The following is a 22,275-nucleotide window of genomic DNA, read 5'->3' as shown; positions in this document are numbered from 1 at the left end:
TGTGTTGGCAGGGATATCCTGGCCCCGGCTAGTCTAACACTGATGACCAGACCGCGTTGGAAGTTGGTCTGATCGCTGCATTTTCTCATTCTTATGTGGATTCACATTGGAACTGATCAAGGATGTTGTATTATTTTATGTTGTACTTCGGGGTCCCGGGTTTAATTTCCATACAGAAAAGATCAGATCTTGAAAGGGCTCTAATTTGGGGGTCATACAGTAATTGTGAATGTATAATTTATATATATATATATATATATATATATATATATATATATATATATATATATATATATTTGGATAGACATATTTGGCCATGGAGCCTACAATGCCAGAATAGTGACCACAGTACATGATAAAAGACGGCCATTGTGATGGATGCGCTGTATTATATGTATCTCTGACCTTGGGTGAAGTAATTTCAGCAAGAGGGGTTAGCATCAAGGACAGGGAATTGGACATGAAAAGCTGTTACCTTGGTGACAAAAGCAGTGAGAATCAAGTTGCAGCACGGTAAAAGCACTACAGGCACCAGTATATACTTCTCCCCTTTTGCAACAAGCCCAATTACCGAATTTTCAAATCTCTAGACTAACAAAGCTCGGTATGCAACACACTATTTCATCCACATGGTGGCAGTAGCAGGACAACGTTGACATTTTTCCTTTGGTTCATCAGGCCTTGTGTGATGTCGAGCCGCAGAATAGATGGTGATGTCACCGATATGTTAATTACACTTTATTTGTTAATCTATTTTACATCAGATTATACAAGGAGAGAAATGTAGATAATCGACTACACAATATTATGATGCTTAAAGGAACGGACGGAGAAACTCTTTCCTAAGGGCTTTTACCCACTAGCGGTTTTTTTAACTCTGCGATATCGCTGTTTTTTTTTTCAATGGGACTTTCTAAAGTTAAAATTGCATCGCACAAAAATCGCAAAAGCACAAACTTGCGATTTTTGTGCGATGCAATTTTAACATTAGAAAATCCCATTAAAAAAAACGCAGCGATATCGGAGCGTTAAAAAAACCGCTAGTGGGTAATAACCATTAGATTTCATTCTCACCTTACAGAACGGGAGGAGCGACCAGGAGAGCTGCGCAATATTGGATTCAATCAAAGCCTAATGACGATATAAATTGATCTTGCAGCAGGAGGAAGTCACCAAAAATGGTTATTAACCCCTTAATGACACGGCCTATTTTGGCGTTGAGGACCAAACGATTTTTGGCATTTTTTCATCTCCATTTTTCAAAAGCCATAACTTTTTTATTTTCACGTCGACGCGGCCGTATAAGGGCTTGTTTTTTGCGTGGCGAACTGTAGTTTTTTGGGGAACTGGTGTCATTTTTGGGTACATAGACTACATTGTAAAACTTTTTATTAATTTTTATTTTTTATGATCGTAGGGAGAGAAAACGCATCAATTCTTCCATAGATTTTTTTTAAAGCGTTAATTATGCAGCATAAATGACACACTACGTTTTTTTTCTGCAGGTCGGTACGGTTACAACGATACCAAAATTATTTTTTTTAGGTTTTTCAACATTTCCACAATATAAACCTTTTTTTGGAAATTATTTTTTTTTTCTAAACTCACTGCATTCAAAGTCCTATAACCTTTTTATTTTTCCATGGACGGAGCTCTGTGAGGGCTTATTTTTTGCGAGACGAGCTGTAGGTTTTATTGGTACCAAGTTTTTTTTTAATCACTTTTATTTCGTTTTTTTGGTAGGCAAAATGCTAAAAATTAGCATTTTGCATCAGTTTTTTTAGCATTTTTTAACGCTTTTTGCCGTGCAGGATAATAAGCGCGTTCAATGTATTGTACGCATCGTTACAGACGCGTCGATACCCAATATGTGAGATTTTTAATTTTTTAAAAATTTTTAATGCTAATATGAGAAAAAGCATTAAAACAAGGTTTTTTCTACATTTTTTTTTTACATTTTTATTTTTTGTACTTTGTTTTTCTCTTCTTGTTAAACCATTTGTGTCCCTCTGAGGGACTTTTACTACAGCACTGCAGATCGCTACGATAAAGCATGGCAGGACTTCTCTCCAGTGATGCCTTATCGCTTACTATAGCGATCACAGGTTATGGCAATACAGGATGCCGGTATTATGTTATCGCAAGAGCTGGCTACTTAGATCGCGGCAGGGAAGGGGTTAACAGCGGGGGGCGCATCTCCGATGCCCCCCACTGTCGCAGCAGGATGCCGGCTACTAGTGACAGCCGGCTCCCGCTGCGGCATAGCGCGAGATCTGCTATGCCCTCATGCTATCCCCATGACGTAAGGGTACGTCATTTTGTGGGAAGTACCCTGCTGCCATGACGTACCCTTACGTCATGGGGCGGGAAGGGGTTAAAGAGGACAACCAAATGCAGGTATTACTTCTCCACAGGGTAACTATCTGATTGGTGGGGTTCCAAACCCGGCCTATCCCAAGAATGGAGCAATTTTCGGTGCATGATGTTGCCTTTAGGCCACACCTTTTTTTTACATGAAGATACACCCTTTTTTCAGAAGTGGCAAGAAACAGTATATAAAAGTGTCTAAAACACATCATAAATGTGGCGCAAAGGATTTAAGACAGTTTGCTGCAGAAAAAAATGCACATGTTCAATAGTAAATCTGCCCTATGGTCTTTTATTGAAAAACCCCACTTTTTTTTTTTCATTTTGTTGCTGTCGTGTTTTTTCCAGCAAAAACTGCTGTGTCCAGCTGTAGGCCGGTAGTAAAATATTAAACACCCCACATTAATCACTTTTATCAATTCTTTTATGGAGAGCAGGGAGAGAGGACACTAATTCTGCCATTTTTTTTTTTACAGCGTTAGGCCGCCTGCACAGAAGCAGATTTTTGCTGCGGAATTGCTGGGGGCGTCTGCACTGCGGATCCGCTGCAAATAACGCCCATAGTGTGCTATGGGAAATCATTTTTCCTGCACACTCGCGGAAACCAATTGCAGGTTTCTGTGAGAGTGGGAAAATTCATTCCATTGAATGACAGCTGAGCATGGTCTCTGATTGGTCACAGCGCTCAGCCAATCAGAGGCAGTGCTTTCTGGAGTCCGGGATTTTGATATCTCTGGCCACTAGAATGCAGAAGAAGAACTGCCGGGAAGCTGCAGAAAGAAGCCGCACCAGAGTGCTAGGTGATGTATTATTTTTCTGTCAGCTTGGGTTTATTTTTATATTTCAAGCCCTTCCCCGAAAATCACTGGTATACTTGCTAATTACTTGCAAAGTACAATTTTTTTCCCCCAAACTCCTGCTTTTTAGGCGGATCGGACAGCTTCCATTGACTTCAATGGCTGCTGTCTGTGTGAGAATCGCAGTGGAATGGAGCATGCTGCAATTTTTAATCCGCAAGCAGAAACCGCCATTGGTTTCCGCTCGTGTACATGAAAAATCATTTTTCCATAGCATGCTATGGAGGGTTAATGTTGCGGAACCTGGAGCAGAACGCCAACTCTGGATTCTGCAGCAAAAATTCGCCTGTGTGCATGAGGGCTTATATTGTGAAATTTTTTGTTTGAGTGCTACAAATTTGTCAGTTATCAAAAACTTAACGAGAATTAATCAAGTACATCTCTTAGAATTTGGCATAAATGTAACATAATCTAAAGGCTCATGCCCACGGCCGTGACAGGCTCTGAAAGTGGAATATCGCAGCGGAGTCTGTCACGGCACCCCCGCAAAGACGCCATACTCACCTCCGGATCCGCTGCGCAGCTCCTGCATGACGTGCTGGCAGTGTCATATGATGTGGCCGGCAGAGGGCGGGGCGCATATGCCGCGCATATTCCCACGGCAAAAGGACATGCCACGGGGAAATTCACGCGGTGGAATTCCGCAGCATGAACATTGAGCTATTAGGTTCAATAGAACCTAATAACTGCGGTGAAATCCGGCCGTGGGCATTAGCCCTAAGAGATGTACTTGATTAATCTCCTTAAATTTTACTTTATTGTATGGCGTGAGCTATATCATTTATTGGTGTTTCCGTGTAGGGGATATAGTTCCATGTCTACCTGTAGTTTGTTATGTGATGGGCGGATTACATCAATGATGCGTTTGATGCGTATAGTGTTTTGTAAATAAGGGAGATGGAATGAAACCTCCACAGTGCAACCTATTAAAAGGCAGTATTCCTTCAAGCTAAAGTCAGACTTTTTATACAAGCCTTGTAACAATGACTAAGAATTAAAAGCAAAGCCAGACTCCATGCACAGACAGTTGCCTTCAGGGTGTTTGCCCTCCATCAGTTTACAGTAGGAGTCTGACTTTGCTAGTGAGAGGCCTGGGACGAGGGTCAGAAATGCTATTTTGTCTCCTTAGGGAGAGCACCTAGATGGTGAGTGAGGAGACTCAAATGGCCATGTACGCTCCTCTGGGTAATATGCAAATAAGGGAGATGGAATAAAACCTTCACAGTGCCACCTATTGGAAGACAGCATTCCTTCAAGCCAAAGTCAGACTTTTTATACAAGCCTTGTAACAATGACCGGGAATTTTGTAAAATTTGAAATTCAGAAGGCCAATTCTTCCAAGGGTTTCAGTTCAATTAGGGTTGTGTATTTGACGCTAAAGCCTTTATCATATTAATTTTGTTATAATACCTTTTAATTTGGTAAAAAACAAAAAAAAATGAGGAATTGGAGGATCTATGGGAAATTTTCTTCCTTAGGCCTTAGTCAGACGGGCGTTTTTTCGCGCGATTTGCGGATCGCATGACGGATGCGCATCCGCAAATCGCGTGACCGGTGCGCGCAAGTCGCCCGCAAATCGCCCGAAAATCTGCTCCTAGCCGCTTTTCATTAGAAACGGGCCGGAGCTGTCCAGCGCATTGCATTCAATGGAGACGGCAATACAGCCGTCTCCATTGAAAGCAATGCGCTGCGGGCGAGCCCGGGATGAATTGTCGGTAAGGGCTTAAATATATAAGCCCTTACCTGCAATTCATCCTAAAATGTGTAAAAATAAAAAAAAATTGTATACTCTCCTTCTGCAGGCAGCCGGAGCTCCGCGCGGCCGTCCTGCAGTGGGTGTGAAGGGGGTGTGTCAGACCTGCCCCCTGATTGGCTCAGCGCTGAGCCAATCAGAGGCATGCCTCACTCACACCCATTCATGAATTCATGAATGGATGTGAGTCAGACCTGCCCCTGATTGGCTCAGCGCTGAGAGGCAGCAGTCACTCACCCATTCATGAATTCATGAATGGGTGTGTGAGTGTTTTCAGCCTCTGATTGGTCAGGGCTGTGACCAATCAGAGGCAGATCATTCAGCAGGCGGGGATTTTAAAGCCCCGCCAGCTGAATAGTGCCAAGAAGCAGTTCAGGAGAACTGACAGCGTCCGCGGCTGGACTCCGGCTGCAGCGGAAAGGTGAGTATACAATTTTTTTTATTTTAACACATTTTAGGATGAATTGTAGGGAAGGGCTTATATATTTAACCCCTTCCCGACAATTCACCCCGCGCACGCCGGCAGCCCATTGCTTTCAATGGAGCGGCTGTATTGCCGCTCCATTGAATTCAATGGGCAAACATCGTTCTTCTCTGCCACAGCTGTTACAGCTGTGGCAGAGAAGAATGATTTCTCTTCTATATGTTCTCAATGGGGTCGGCGCTGCTGCCGCCGGCCCCATTGAGCGCATATACAGAAGAGAACAGGAATCGCAGATCGCAGATAGGTGCGATCTGCGATTTTTTGTTCTATAATTTATCGGACGAGCGCATAAAAAGCGCTCATGTGTCCGATACCATTGCAAAGCAATGGTTTTAAAAAATCGCCGGACGCATGCGCATGCGCAAATCGCGGCTAAAAACGCCCTTCTGACTAAGGCCTTAGCGATGATATATATTTATTGACGTTTTTAAAAGGGGATATTTTAACCCTTTCCAATTCAATTATTTTTTCTCATCCATTCTCCCCAGCTCCAAATAAATTGGAGCTGGTGAGAATGGATGAGAAAAAATACATTTCCCTGCACCCTCCTGAACTGACAGAGGTCAGGAGGGTGGAGATGCTCACTGCACCGGGGGGGGGGGGGGGGGGGACCTGCTTACCTGTCCGGCTTCTTCCGCATTCTCCCTCTGCCTCCCGGATCGGCGTTCATGTGACCGCTGGGGGTCAGGTGACACCGGCGGTCACATGATCGCCGGCCTGAATCTCCGTGCATTACATAGTGCTAATTGAGCTCTATGTAATGTGTAAAGGAGAAGGCAGAAAGGGTTAAAAACCCTTTCTGCCTACTCCTTAGGGGTCCTCGATGAGGACCAGTGCAGGAGTGCATCTGCACCCGATGTGTCTGATGATCAAGTGCAGATGCACTCCTGCACTGCAGTTTCGGGCCTGCCCCGACATCGGAGCTGTGGAGGGAAATTATGCTGTTGGGACAGGCCCGACATTAGATTGGAAAGGGTTAATAACCGCAGAGCATATTGATGCATCCATATTTATATTGAGAAGCTCTGATTTAGAAACATGTAGTTTAAAGTTGGAAATCTTTCCAACAGATTTCCAGCTCTTGTATTAAGTCGTGGTCCCTAATACACAGTTCAGTATATTAGAGAGTATTAATATCATTATTAAATGTTTGTATTAAGGTGTCCAAAGAATTTTGAGGTTGCATGAAGATTAGTAACATGTAGAGATGAGCGAGCGTACTCGATAAGGCAAACTACTCGAGCGAGTAGTGCCTTATTCGAGTACCTGCCCGCTCGTCTCTAAAGATTCGGGTGCTGGCGGAGGGGGGGGGGGGGGGAGTGGCAGGGAGAGGGGGAGGAACAGGGGGGAGATCTCTCTCTCACTCTCTCCCTCCCTTCTCACCGCTCTCCCCCGCTGGCACCCGAATCTTTAGAGACGAGCGGGCAGGTACTCGCATAAGGCACTACTCGCTCATCTCTAGTAACATGTCATCAACAAAAGAAGCAATTTCGTGCAATGTCTGATCGCAGAGTAGACGTGTAATGTTATTTTGTCTTATTCTTTTGGGGGAAAAAATCCATTGTTAACACAAAAAGGAGGGCCGACAGTGGACATCCTCGCCTAGCGCCATTTCCTTTATCAAAAAAGGCGAAAATGTGTTTCTTATCTTGACTTTCGCAGAGGGATTCGTACAGATTGCCATAATCTTGTTTATGAATAATTCAGGAAAGCCAAATTTCTGTCGAGCTAATTTGAGAAAAAGCCAGTCTACTCTATCAAATGCTTTTTCTACATCTGTTGTAACGAGGGCCAATGGATTTTGTTGCGTTTTGCATGATGAATTACATTCAGCATTCTAAAAGTATTATTTCTGGCTTCTCTAGAAGGTAAAAACCCGACTTGCTCCGGGTTGATTAGATTAGAAAATAAAACTTTGATTCCATTGGCCTAAACCTCAGAACAAAGTTTAATGTCGTTGTTAGTCAGTGAGATAGGCCTGTAGCTCCCGCAAAGAGTGGGATCATCCCCTTCTTTGGGAAGCAGAATTATATGGCTCCTAAGGATTCTTCTGGAAGGGGTTGATTTTGGTAATATGATTAAAGTATCACGAAAGATGTGGGGCTGGGCCTCCTTGAAGGACTTATAATATGATGAGCTAAAGCCGCCTGGACCTGGACTTTGACCTCTGGGGCTTAGATTGATACTTTCTTTAACGTCTTGAAGTGTAATAAGTTTATTTAGGCATATTTTTTTGGATATCAGAAATCCGAGGAAGGACAACAGTATCTAGAATTTTTTTTTTTTTTGAGCTCTCTCCCTATTTTTATCTCATGTTATATAAATCTGTATAATATGAATGAAATATCCCTGCTATTTCCTATTTTATAATGCAATTTATCATTTTTAGCTTTGATTTTAGAAATAAAAGTTTTAATATTTTTTTCTCTGTAGGGCGGCTAGTCGTTTGTCACATTTGTGAGAAAAGGCCAGTGCTTAAACCTTGAGTAAAAGAGGTATCTCTACATTTTTGGGTTGAGAAGTACTCATGATTTTAGACGTAAATCAAAAACCTATTTCTCCAAATTTGGAGAAGGTGCTGTTTTACGACAAGCCTCAAGCACTTTCATTTGCTCCAGTTGAAAGTTTATTTCCTTCGCTTTTTCTTTCTTTCTCCTGGAACCCAATACAATAAACAGGCCTTTCTATCGAAGGGTTTGAGGGGTCCTCCGTCATTTTCTTTAAAATACCTTTGTATTCCTTTGAGAATATATTTGACATCTTCTTTTCTTGTAAGTAGGTTGTCACTTAGGGTCCAGTTGAGTAGTCATTAGAGTTGATCGAACGTACTCTGTCGAGCTTGATGCTCATTTGAGTATTAGCGTACTCAATGGTGCTCGTTGCGAGAGAGAGAGACAAAAAAGCTCGGGACCCGGGGTCCCACATACAAAAATGCTCCAGTCTCCCATTGTAGTCAATGGGGTTCGTTACTCGAGTAGGGCTCTCGAATTTTACGAAAAGCTCGACTCGAATAACGCGGACCCGAGCATTTGGGTGCTTGCTGATCTCTAGTAGTCATCTTTTTTTTAGACAGAATGTCTATATTCAGAAAAACAGGGCCACAATCTGAATAGAAAATGAAATCATATGAGGTCTTAATTAAAGAGTGAGGAATTCAAATGTAATCAGTTATTGAGTACTTATTATGTACTGCCAAGTTAAAATAAAGATGTTTTGTGGAAGGGTTTGAAATTCTCCATGGGTCTATTAAATAAGAATACATTTTTTTTATTAAATTGTGAAGGGGACAATGGAAGAACCATTGGAGGTATGAAGAGAGGGTTGGAGTGGGACATTAAAATCACCACCTAAGATTAATCCGGGTATACATGCAGATAGGAACTATTAGGGGTTGATCCAGGGAACACTCTGATTGCCATTAGGGAGTTGGGAAGGAATTTTCCCCCAAAAGGGCTAATTGGCTCCTGCCTCTTGGGGTTTTTTGCCTTCCTCTGGATTAACAACATAGTAGGATAAACAGGCTGGACTAGATGGACAATGTCTTCATTCGGCCTTACATACTATGTTACTATGTATTAGATATCCCTGTAAAAAGATTCTGTAATTGATCAAAAATATTAGCAAAGAAGACATTTGTGAGCTTAGCAATTTTCTTAGGAGGGGACCCTTTTTGGCGATTTGGATGAGTCCAAGTCCAATTTCTCTTTAGTCTCCTAAGTTTACTTGGTGTAACTGGGGTCCAAACATCTTGTCTTGGGAGAGGTGGAATATTGAAGTGATCTTCCGCTGTGGTCCAATCGGGTATCTGGATATGGTTTAACTCCAGGTTGTTAAGAACTTAGTAAGATCTTCTGGAGTTTTGACAAACCAGGTTCTATAAGATGCAGAGATACCTAGTCCGAAAGGAAACGTCAATTTGTATGGAATGTCCTTTTCTCCTAATGCCTTTTTGCGGTGAGCGGCTGAAGTTGACTCCTCGGATCCAGGGTTCATTTGGATAGTCTTGAAATATTTGTATGTCTTATTCATCAAATTCTATCTTTTTAGCTAGTCTGGCTTTATTAAGAATCTTTTCTTTAATCTTGAAACTTTGCAAACATCATTAAATGTCCTTTAGTTTATCCATCCCAACAGAACCGGACCTGAACACTCGATGAGCTCTTTCTAATACAATATTGTTGCTTTCCTCTTTCCTCATTAGTTTATTGAACATTTGTGTTAGGATGGATGAAATATCTTTATCTGGAACGGTTTCCGGGGTTCCTCTTGTTCGTACATTTATTCTGCAGCATTTTTCCAAATCATCGATATGTAATTCTGGAGATAGAGTTCTTTATGCTTGTCTGTTTATATTTCTGGCACTCTGAGGGTCTTCTAGGGCCCGGACCCTTGCGTAAATTTGTTTAACATCTTTTCCGAGTTCTGAGATTTCTTCCTTAACAGTCTGAGTGAATTCTTTGAATAGGTCTCTAATGCAATCAGTGGTGGATAGTGCTTTGATATAAGCTCTCAGATCGTGTCATCTTGTAGCTGTGGATAGTCATCAGCATCACTGTCTAAATCAGGGGGGGAGGAAGTATTGGCTGGTTTCTTATCATCAAAAAAAGGTTCCTTACTTCGCTGGTAATGCAGATTTTTGATGGATAGTTTTTTTAGATGGTTTATCAATCTCCTAGGAGTTTTACTATCTCTGTTGTTGCTATTTGATGTTCTCGATGATTTGCCTATCTTGCCTATTTAGACTGTAACTACGTAGGAAGAGCAATCATAGCTGCGTAGTTGTGCCGCAAGTAAAATGTATGTAATTTTTGGTTCCGCTGGGGCGGTTCGGGGGAACTAGCTCTTTATGAGCCACACAGTACCTTAGGTATCTTTGTCTGCCTTCCGAGTTGGCAGTGTGCAGCTAGGGGGGCTGATTTATGGTACTACTTTTATGGCCATCCTCAATTTTCTCTTTCTTGACCAACTGATGTCTTATGATTATTTCATATGTAAGATGTTTGATTAAAATATTTGATTAAAAAAAATGTCTAATTGTTTGATAAGGAGGCTGCTGTAGCCACTATTTCCCAACGTCGTGTTAGTTATGAGGGTTGACAGGAAAGCTGATAACCTAGTCATGTAATGTCAGCGATGTCAAAACTTAATTCATGAGAAGAGGTCTTGAGACGCCTAGGAGGGGGCAGTGTCTTTTTCCTGACCTTACATATTCTACGACTTAGACAGAGATCAATGTAGTCAAATACATCATAAATAAACCGTGTTCCCAGGATTAACCCCTTTCAACAGAAAAAATCTCCTGTAGTTGACATTCTGCAGGTGGTTTTGATTGAAATTCTGCTAAGGGTCCAGGAAAGGTTAAGTAACCTTAGAAGCAGCTCGCCAATTTCTGCTGCCACGTTGCTGTTGTGTTTAATATCCTGTCATGCTGGTTTATGAAGAAGAAAACAGGATGGAAATGACAATCAGTAAAGCAAAACCCCAGGGACCCAGGAGCATCTGGCTCTTTTCTAACATCATACTGTGATATTAGTTATCATTCGCCGAGGAGCTGATCTTCCAGAATGTTTATCGCACACGGGTTATTTTGGGAGATGCGTAATAACAGTCTGTATGAAAAAAAAAAGAGTCATTGGCGGATACTGATAAAAGGCCATAAAGTCTATTCTAATATAACAGACAGTATAGATGACGCCAGCATAAGATTGTTGTGGATGGAGATTTCACTCTATAAAGCCCCTTCCCATAAGGTACCCTGGTTCCGAAATTTGGGCCCCAGACCTTGTAGAGCTTCTAGTGTTAGGCCCACTCATACGGCATAATATTCTTGTAATGCAAGATGGATGGCCAGTTTGGTCTAAAAAGAATTACACTACTCAACAACATTTTTGCATCTGGTGTGTGATACATAAATTCTTATGGATTTTTGGGTGTAGAATCCAAATTTACCTTTAGAAATAATGTATCACGTAAGGTTTTCATGTAATTTAGACTTTTTTCAATTAAAAAAAAAAAAAAGGTTTTTGTGTTTGTGCTAATTTTCTGCTGAATTATTTATCTAAAATGTAATCAGTGTCTAAGCAAAACGCGTTATTTGAATGTAATACACAGTGGATGAAGTTCTAAAAATGGTCACTAGATGGCAGAACAGTGTAGTTGAGCAGGAAGGTTACCGACATGATCCTATCTGTACTGCTGTTTAGTGTTTGTTGTATTCTGCATGAAGCACTTCTCTTCATTCTTACCTCAGCATATCGGTATTTTTTTGAGTTTCATTCACAAATACATTACCAGAAAAACATTATGAGTTCTGAGTATTATTATTTTTTTGTATTTAAAACCAGACAATATGTGGCAGTTCTGTATTATTGTCTATGTAATAGTGTTATGTATCTCAGAAATGTGACGTGATAGATACAATCTGATTCTTGTTGACCAGTGTTATGGTCTTATTGTTAAGAAACGTTATGTTTCGGCCAAGCTAGGTACCCATAATAGAGTATAACCATCAAGCTAATTGTCACGGTCGTAATCGTCACACTTCCTCCAACTGGAGGAACTTCTACTCTGGTCATAGGCAACAAGCGTGATGGTTACAACAGTGACAATTAGCTTGGAGGATCCACTCTATTATGGGTACATAACGTGGCAGTTGCATTGACTATACTGTGAAAAACTATATAATGACTAGTTTTCTGCTGTCAGACATCATGAGCCCATAGTGATGAAAATAGATGTACGGAGATCCAAGCTGCTCCAGAAACGGACTGATAAAATGCTGTATTTTCTTCCTCCACATTGTTTTAACCTTGATGTAATAAAAGTTATTTTATATCCAAATCATTTTTCTTGGCGTACTGGAGAACTGTTCTACAACTTTTGATTGACTTTACTGTGCCTGCCCCATCTACTATGCCCAGAGGCGTAACTTGAAACTCCCGGGCCCCGATGCAAAACCAGTAACAGGGTTCCCCAACTATAATGCTGTACTCATAGTATTGGGTTCCCTATATGGAGAAGAGAGGCCTTATGGGCCCCCTAAGGCTCCTGGGCCCGGGTGCAACCGCATCCCCTGCATCCTCTATAGTTACGCCCCTGACTATGCCATCCTCAAGTGGGGTTTCGTGCCAAGGTCAAAGGCCACAAACAAGAACTGACCCTCTTACATGCACATGGCTGTAGCATAGCCATCTCGTCGGCACACCTCGACCGTGCTACGGCTGCAACGCGTGGACCCATCCTTACATTTTTCTTTCCGTCTCCGTAGCACTTAGAGCATGCACCATATTTCGTCTTTAAAAAGTAAATAGCTCAATAAGAGGAGTGTGCTTGGTGATATACAGGCCATTTTACTAACCCTTTCCATTTGAGCTTGTATAAAATTATAGTTTACAAAGGAAAAACTGCAAGCGAATGCTGTAACTTGATCTACGGGTGCCAGGAGACAAACTGCACTTCGTGTCAATTTTACGGCAAAATGCACATTTGCTAGACTTGATACATCGCCCTATACATCAAAAATACAAGGACTATTTATGTTCGAGGCGCAGAAAGTGATGCATACCTTTCTGAAAGCTGAGTGCGGATGCAATTTGAGAAACAAGACACAATGATCTGTCACGAAAATGCTATCAATGCCCTTTGCCACATTTCATAGGGGAGTGATATTGGCATCGGAAGGGCCGAAGGACTTTAATGTTGTTGTATGTAGGCCTAATGTATGGTTTTATTACAGTAAAATGTCAGCTATCATTCACACGGCTCTATTTCTTCTCAACGCAATTTGTCCTACCTTCATAAAGCCAGTCACTCAGCCCGTTAAAAATGACTCCTTCTTTCCCGGTGGAGACCAAGCGAATGGGGCGGCTGTCGGCATTCATTTTATAGAAGATGTTATTTTCAAATATAAAAATCTGGAAATAAAGAACAAAAAAGAAATCTTAGCGGTCGGATAGTGCGATTTATTCCTGATAATCTACTGGAATGTGCAGAATAAATCAGACATCGTTACATCACGTCGGGGAATTGTATAAAGTCTATCAATAGAACGCTGCGGATGACCTGCCAAGGCTGGAGACTCCCAACGAGCGACACGTCTTTGTATCATCGATTTGAGCTCTTCTTTTGTATCTAGGTGTAATTTTCTTACAGGATGAGTCGTTTTGGTTAAAAATGCAAAATAATAGATTATTACACATCTCTGTTTCTTGACTTCATTCCTTGTTAAGTCGTACAGTACATTCAACCGTGAACAACATTTACATGTAGATTTATCGAACAAGTATATAAAGGGCGAAGTGGATTAGCAATGACTCATTTCTTAAAGGGGCATTTGGTGATTTAAAAAAAAAATTCCTTCATTATGTAGCTATCCCTCCAGTATATATAAGTGAGCTAGTGTTACCTTAGTTATTCATTTCTGACTGACCATGCTTCTTTTTCCTCAGATGGTCATGTGATCTCAATTCTGACCAGCTGGGATTTACTTGGGGTTATGTGTTCAGTTTCTAGTAAGATTCTCAGCTATAGGATTCCTACCACAGAAACTGATAGTAAGGGGATACAGACACTCCTAACACAGTTATGGATGATGATTACACCACTCCTGTCACACAGGTATAATAAAGGAGATCATAGCTCAGTCTCAGGACTGTATACTTGTGGTCTGTAACTTATTTAGGTTACGATAGAAGGTAATGATGATTACACTGTCCTCCCAGCAGGCAAAAATGGTATAGCCTCAGCTAATGCTGTGCTGATTAGAGGTCAGCGAGCCTACTCGCTAAGGCAAACTACTTGAGCGAGTAGTGCCTTATGCGAGTACCTTCCCGCTCGTCTCAAAAGATTCAGGTGCCGGCAGGGGACGGGGAGCAGTGGGGGAGAGCGGGGAGGAACAGGGGGGAGATCTCACTCTCTCCCCCCGCTCCCCCATGCTCACTCCTGCAACTCACCGCTCACCCCCGCTGGCCCCTGAATTTTTTGAGACGAGCGGGAAGGTACTCACATAAGGCACTACTCGGTCGAGTAATTTGCCTTAGCGAGTATACTCGCTCATCTCTAGTGCTGATGCATCATGCGATTATTGCACGGAGACAGTACAATGCATAAATGAAAGCCCCAGAGTGTGACAGGCAATTAGGTGAGGGTGGCAGGGATGGAAAAAAATGTGTTTTTTTGCTGGTGTGGGCCTCCTTTAAATCATGTGATGTGCTAGCTGATGGTTGGTCAACTCGAAATCTCGGTTTGATTTTCTGCTCACCAATTTTTGGTGTGGATTTTGGCATACATCTTGGTGTGGATTTACGTCAAAACTCGCAACGGAGTAAGGGAATCGATCTAAGCCCTGTGGGAGGGCTGTCATTGGCTGGGCCCTAAAAAGTATGTGTGCCCTTTCCCAAAAAGTATGCAAATCCCAGACAAAGTATGCAGCTTTTCCCCTCCCCATGAAAGCATCCAGATGAAAACATAATAGGCATTGCGTACTAGCAGCGGCTCATTTATTGTGGATTTCATGCATCTTCATCCAAAGTAGCAGAAATATCTACAGCAGAATTCGGGTGCATTCACACGAACGTATATCGGCTCGGGTTTTACGCCGAGCCGATATACGTTGTCCTCGTGTGCAGGGGGGGGGGGTGGAAGAGCCAGGGCCAGGAACTGTGCTCCTGCCCCCTCTGCCTCCTCTCCGCCCCTCTGCACTATTTACAATGGGGAGAGGCGGGGCGGGGGCGGGGCTAATTCCCAGACTTTAGCCCCGCCCCGTCCCGCCTCCTCTTATTGCAAATAGTGCAGAGGGGCGGAGAGGAGGCAGAGAGGGGGGCGGGAGCTCAGTTCCTGCACTTGGCTCTTCCATCCTCCCCCCCCCCTGCACCCGAGGACAACGTATATCGCCTCGGCGTAAAACCCGAGCCGATATACGTTCGTGTGAATACACCCGAAAAGCCATTGCATCCGAATCCACGGCAAAACCCACATGTAACACAAAAACTATCCTTTATATATAAAGTCAAGACGTATCGGCAACGACTCACTACTTATGTTCACACAGTGTCATTTACAGTTGAATCCAGGCTGAATCTGCATTAAATCCACAGCAAATCTGTATCAAAGAAGTGCACCGCTGTATTTTTTGCGTACAAATAGCCGCACAAAAAGATCACCGCTCGCGTGTGGAAGAATCTCGTAAACGAAGCTATAGGTGCGATCTACATTGTGCATAATTTGCTCGTTCGCACGATCAGTGGTGTGTGCTGTGTGTTAATCCAGCTCCTATAGGAATCAATAGGAAGTCCTGCACGAAATTCACCAAAGATAGGTCAGGTCCTATCTTTTCTCGCAGCATGCACCTTAGATGCGGGCATTGTAGTCACGCATGCCCTATCTTTTGCTGGTGTGAGTATTTTGGGCGTCTAATAATTGTTCATGTGAACGCTTCAATAGGAAATCATTGGTTCTAATAGACGCATTATTTTTGCGCGGCTATTTGTGCGCAAAAAAAATGCATGTTTGACCGAGGCTTTAGGCGCTTTTTTAACGCTGCTAGCAGCACACAGAACACGCTTCTAATAGGAGCCAATAGTTCCTATAGAAGCGTTCACATGAGAAAATGCTAGGCGCGCAAAACGGTGCACACCTAACAAAGATAGGACATGCTGCGGATCACATGTAGCTCTGTGGTGCGCACCAAATATAGGATCTATACTATCCATCGATTCCTATGGGAGCTGGAGTCTATGGAAACTCTTGAGCTTGGAATAGATTCCCCGCTGCTTACAGCAGGACATTTAACCCCTTAGTGATGGGCCTTTACTGTTTGTACATCCTGCCGTTGCAGGACGTGTATGGAAGGAGATAGCGCCGCTATCTCCCTCCATACAGAAGCAGTCGCAGCTGTTTATTACAGCTGACACCCGCGGGCAATAGCCGCAATTAGATATTTGGACGATCGTGGCTATTAACCTATTAAATGCCGCCGTCAATTCTGATAGCGGCATTTAAATCCCATACGCCCCCCCCCGTGGTGAGATCGGGAGAGCCGTGCAGGTGTCATGGCAGCCGGGAGCCTTCTGAAAGGCCACAGGGCTGCCTTAGCAGACAGCCTATCAAGCCATCCCCATGGGGTGGCTTGACAGACTGCCTGTCAAAAAACAATATGACATAATGCTATAGCATTACGTCATACTGCAGGAGCGATCAAAGCATCGCTGGTTGTGGTCCTCTAGGAGAACTAAAAGAAAGTATAAAATAGGATCAATAAAGTTTTAGTAATTATTTTTTTTTAAAAAAGTAATAAAAGTTCAAAAAAAAACCCTTTTGCCATATTTGCAAAAAAAAAAAAATCAAAATAATAAACTAAAAATACGTGTTTGGTATTGCTGCGTCCGTAAAAGTCTGATCTATCCATGTAATGTTTTATTTACCCTGGATGGTGAACGTGGTCTGAAAAAAAAAGAAAGAACGCCCAAAATGCACTTTTTTGGTCACCCTATTTTCGAGAAACAATGAAATAAAAAGCGATCGAAAAGTGAATTGTGCGTAACAATGGTACAAACAGAAACGACAGGATGTATCGCACAAAATGAGCCCTTACTCAACTATGTCGACAGAAAAATAAAAAAGTTATTGGGCGCAGAAAATGGATACAGAAAATAATTTAAAAAAAATTAAATATCTTAAAAAAAATACAAGTGGTACAGCAAAAAAAAAAAAAAAACTATATAAGTTTGGTATCGTAGTAATCGTACTGACCCATAGAATAAAGTTATTGGGTCATTTTTGTAGTGGTTGTGCACTGTAGAAACAGGACGCACCGAAAGATGGTGGAATGTCGTTTTTTTTTCCATCTCACTTCACTAAGAATTTTTAAACATTTTGTCAGTATATGGTACATTATATAGTACCATTGAAAAATACAACTCGTCCCACAAAAAACAAGCCCTCATACAGCGACGTCAATGGATAAATAAAGGAGCTACAATTTTTTAAAAGGGAGGAGGAAAAAACGAAAAATGGAAAAAAGCAAAAAAGCTCCGTCGCTAAGGGGTTAAAACCTGCTGCCCAGAAGCACATTTTAAATGTCCCGCTGTAAACTCCTGTTAGTCCCCACGGGGATGAGGGGATTCCTCGAGGTTTACCTTAATCCCCGCAGGGACTAACTGTTAGATTGCCAGTGACCAGCACTCTGTAATCTATCCTTTCATAGTCCCCTGTCTGGTTTGCCCTTTTCAGGGTGGGTGCTCCGCTTTGTGATGGATCCAGTTGGGGAGGTTCAAGAGCTCCCATACTCTTCCCTTCTCTCCTATCACCTGACTAGTCCTGCATCTAGCCACCCTCAGTCCTCCACATACTTGCCTCCTCACTGGCCTTGTGTCCAGTCTTCCATAGTTCTTGCCTGTATTCCTAGGCAGTCCTGGACACATATATTGTATTTCAGCCACACTTCAGTAGTGGTGAGCGATTCCAGCGACCTCATTGGTTGTTGGGTACACACCCTCCTTTGGAGATCTGCACGAGTACTACTTCACAAGACCCGTGGGGGGTTAGGGGTTAGGGTTTAGGGTTAGTTGCCGACCCTTCGACAGCCGTGCTGCTGCTTATTTAACGGGCCACCCACTCGTGCACATCTCCAAAGGGAGATGTGTACCCTACCCAATCAGGTCGCTGGAATTGCTCACCGCTACTGAAGTACGGCTGAAATACAAAATATGCGTCCTGAACAGATGTGTCATAAGGTTATGGTTCTTGAAAGTCTGGGACAAAAAATGAAAATAAAAAATCTCTGCTCTTGAAGGGGTTACAGAGCTGCATCATTTAGCTAGTCCTTTCGTTGTGAGGGGTCTGGGCACTCAGACAATCCTAGTGATATACCATCACGTATTTAATGCAAAAGCCTTGCTAAGCAGAAAAAAAAGCACATAGTATATATCCTAAAACAGAGAATAATATACAGCTCTTGTTTAGAATATTACACCATCTCTCGATGGGGGCTGGGCCAGTGTCCATGGACAAAGAAGATGGGCAATTTCCATTTGTATTCCAAATGTAAAAAGACAGGGGATTAATTAATTCATTATTTAAATGGCATCCTCAGACGACAAGAGTCTGCCTAATGATTTGCTTAGTAATATTGTGAGGATCCTTCAGCCAAGAAGAGCTTTAATTTGTTTCGAGAAAGCGCATTTACAAGAGAGCATTTTCTGCTGACCTGCTAGCAATCCATTTAAAGGTTAGTGCCTAAGGGAAGCCGCCTTTTACTGCATTAGACCTGTCAGAGATTTTTTATGAAACTGTCTTGTCCGAGAGTTAAAGAGTATAGAATTCACTGCCTCGGCTGTTCAGTGGATGCCACCTTGTCTAAACTTCTACTTCTACAGATTTGTCCATGACGGCTGTATAACATGGGTGGATTCCACAATGTCCGATACAAGTTGCCTCCCTTATCTGTATTTTACCTGGTTGCCTCCATATCCCATAGAGCAGATGGATTAGGCCGTATCTCTATATTGACAGATAATAAAGTCATTAGCTTCTCAAGGCATTGCACTGATATCGAAACTCATGGAACCAAATGAATCTCCGACACGCGGCCTATCAGGGTTCTCCAGACCAGAGAGATAGATGGGCTCTTAGGAAACAGATATCTTTCAGGTTTCCATAAATCTATGTTATCTCGGCAGAGAGGTTTTAGCTTAGAGCGGTAGGACAAAGTGTTGATGCAGGAGCAGCAGATTAAACTGGCAAGAAGACTATTCAGTCATTGACTAATCTACTAGATGGACTCAAAGTCAAGATTTATGGGACAGAGGTATAAATGTAGAGCAAGGAAGTCATGAACTAAGCATCCGGCTCCTGTTCCCTTTATGGGTCATCATTATTATTTCCATTATTAAAAGGGGTCCTAAAACTTTTTTTATTAAGTAAGACTAAATCAGATCAGCACATATTCGTATCTCCTATGCTATGGACTGGGCAAGACACTACAGTGTGCAAGGTAGACTTGCGTATTTGTAAGGGACTGCAGGCAACGGGTTCAGGGCTTTCCCGGTTTACCAGGTTGATGGACATAGGGGTGGAAGAGTCGTCATTGCTGAACAAACTATGCTTTATTAACTGTAAACCAGGAAAACGGTAACTTGTGGTCCAGTGATCTAGGGTATCTCAGTCTGCCAATAAAGTTCAAGAGTCTGCAAGAACAACTGGTTGACCGGAATTAGCAATAAATTATAATTGTCTCACTAAACACTCTTTAGTGCGGGAAACCTCTAAGTCCAGATGACCGGGCATGACTGTCTTCCAGGCCCATTGGTGTGGGTTCAGCATTGTTGGAGGGGAGGGAACGGAGAAACAGGTCAGGCGTTTTGACTTTCTCTGACCTGCCTCTTACTCTTTTCCCAGTGGACCATAGGACTGTGACTGTTACACCGCACAAAATGGGAAAGACTCCCTTACCCCTCTGTAGACAGTTTAGCTGCCCTCTGCATACTCTGCAAGCTTCTCAATGGCTGTGTCTCTTTCCCCTGGCGGGAACTATCCTTAGGACTGTATCTGTGACACTGCAGTACACCAGGAGAGACTTCTACTTCAACCTCTGTCCTGCACCAAGTACCTCTCTCAACTACTTCCTATTTCTGCTTTCTGCTCAACTTTGTTCATAGCCCCTCTTAAAGAGACAGTACTATTACAAAGAAAACATCATCATACTATCATTAAACAGAGGTAAACCGTTACCGCTTTATATTTGCCTCATCTTGGGAGGATCAGCAAACATGGATGATAATGTTATTTGATTATAAGGGTATGTTTTCATTAAGGGTGTCAATATTAAAATCTGCAACAAACCCACTCAAATTCAAATGGTGCGGCTTACATTGTTAATTTCATTGGGAAAATGCTGCTGTTTTATTGCAGAGCTCACCCCTTCTAATAGATTCTCTGATGAAGGGCAAAAACTGGAAACAGCTGTCTGTGCATGGATATTCTGGTTTGGCTTACATCCCTAGTCATGTTACAAGGCCTGTTAAAAGGTTGGATGTTGACTCATTGGGTAGCAACTTTCCAATATGTGATGCTGTGATTAAACAAAATCGAAAAAAAATAATTATCGTATAAAATAAGATAATTTGGTATTACTGCATCCATAAAAGTCTGACCTATTAAAATAATGCATTATTTATCCCACATGATAAGCACCGTCAGAAAAAAACAAAACATAGTGCCAGAATTTTTTGGTTGCACTGTTTACAAGATAAGGGTGCTTTCAGATGAGCGTTTGCGTACATAGGTGCGCACAAAACCACGTGTCTATTAGAACCATCGGTTCCCTATGCTGTGTTCACATATCCGTGTTTTACAGGCGTGCAAACGCACGTACCTGCAAAACATAGAACATGTGTGCACCATAGGCCGGGGTGCGTGGGAGTTCCCTTGTCACTGAACACTGTGACAGCGCTGTCACAGTGTTCAGTGTTGATGGCACTCCCCACGGGGAGTAAAGAATCCCCTGCCACAGCTTTCACAGAAGATTTCTTCATTCCCGCGGGGAGATTTAAAATTCCGACCTACTGAAAGGGCTGTATCTGATTGGCTGAGCGCTCAGCCAATCACAGCCAGCACTTAATCATACATTGAATGACGGCTGAGTGCTGCCTGTGATCGGTCACAGCGCTCAGCCAATCACAGGCAGCGCTCTGCCATTTGTTGAATTCAATTAACTAAACTTTTGCACCCGGGTCCCTGAGCCTTTAGGCACGCCCCTGGAGTTACATATACTATGTTGTGATGTCTCAGCTCCACTGAACATGCCCAACCCAGGTGCTCCAAAGGCTGCAAGGGGCAGAAACTTCCGGCTGAGGAGCATAATATTGGTCACATGACCAGACTGCTCCAATTACATGATGTTCTCATAGCAACCCATTATGCCACGTAGGTCAACTATACAATTGGTTGCTAGATTCTAAGCAGAACTAAAAGTAACAGGCACCCAGAACAAGCTGCCCAGCAGAAGCAATAACCTTTATAAATACATAAAGCCAGACAATAATGAACAGAGCAACAGACTGGAATGAATGAAAATAGACAAAATATATAAAAAAATAGAGGAATAAAAATATATAATAACTAATATATCTGTTTACATGATAATCTATTTAATTTGGTACAATAAAATACCCACAGAATGAAATGAAATTACTGTGATCATCACCGTGTCGTGACATGTAAAAAACAAATCGCTAGTATCAAATGATTAGAAAAGAAATACTAACTACATGTATATTAGGATTATTTATAACTTTTTTTACAACTTCATATTCCTGGATCCTAATATGATGCACTTTTGCCTAAAAACAAAGAATTTAATTATTTCAATATTTTTTTTAAAAAAAAGGTCACCCTGAAATCATATCATTGGATATATGGATGTCTATAGATTCAACAGGTATAAGTCCATCCAGTTCAGCCTATTACCCCTCAACGTTGATCCAGAGGAAGGAGAAAAAAAACTAGTGAGGTAAAAAACAATTTTCCCCATTTAAGGGAAAAAATTCCTTCTCGGCTCCAATCTGGTCATCAGAATAATTCCCAGATCATCGATCCTTCTGTTTAATAAATGTAATATTTCATCTCTCAAGAAAGGCGTCCAGGCCCGTCTTACACTCTTATCGAATTCAAATTTGCTTTTTGACAGCAAGAATAGTGCAGCCTGTAGCATTATTCTTGCCACAAAGACAATGTAAGCCCCGTGGACCCATTATGTGTCGGTGGGATTTAACAGGAGTCACTGGGATCTGTTTGAAAACAGTTCAGTTAAAGCTGTC

The 22,275-nt window shown here is 42.2% G+C and overlaps 1 protein-coding gene across 1 annotated transcript in view; it reads right to left on the bottom strand.

The window, feature by feature from the left end:
- Nucleotides 1-22,275, bottom strand: part of DPP6 (dipeptidyl peptidase like 6) — a 676,815-nt gene that overhangs the window by 153,713 nt on the left and 500,827 nt on the right. Inside the window, exon 8 of the mRNA XM_066584876.1 lies at nucleotides 13,254-13,374. Within this exon, the coding sequence (XP_066440973.1) occupies nucleotides 13,254-13,374 (121 nt within the window). The remainder of the gene's footprint in view (nucleotides 1-13,253; nucleotides 13,375-22,275) is intronic.

The sequence above is a fragment of the Eleutherodactylus coqui genome, chromosome 12 (genome assembly GCF_035609145.1).
Source record: "Eleutherodactylus coqui strain aEleCoq1 chromosome 12, aEleCoq1.hap1, whole genome shotgun sequence".
Classification (NCBI taxonomy): Eukaryota; Metazoa; Chordata; class Amphibia; order Anura; family Eleutherodactylidae; genus Eleutherodactylus; species Eleutherodactylus coqui.
Note: the sequence above shows the minus strand (reverse complement) of the source record. Positions and strands in the feature narration are given on the sequence as shown.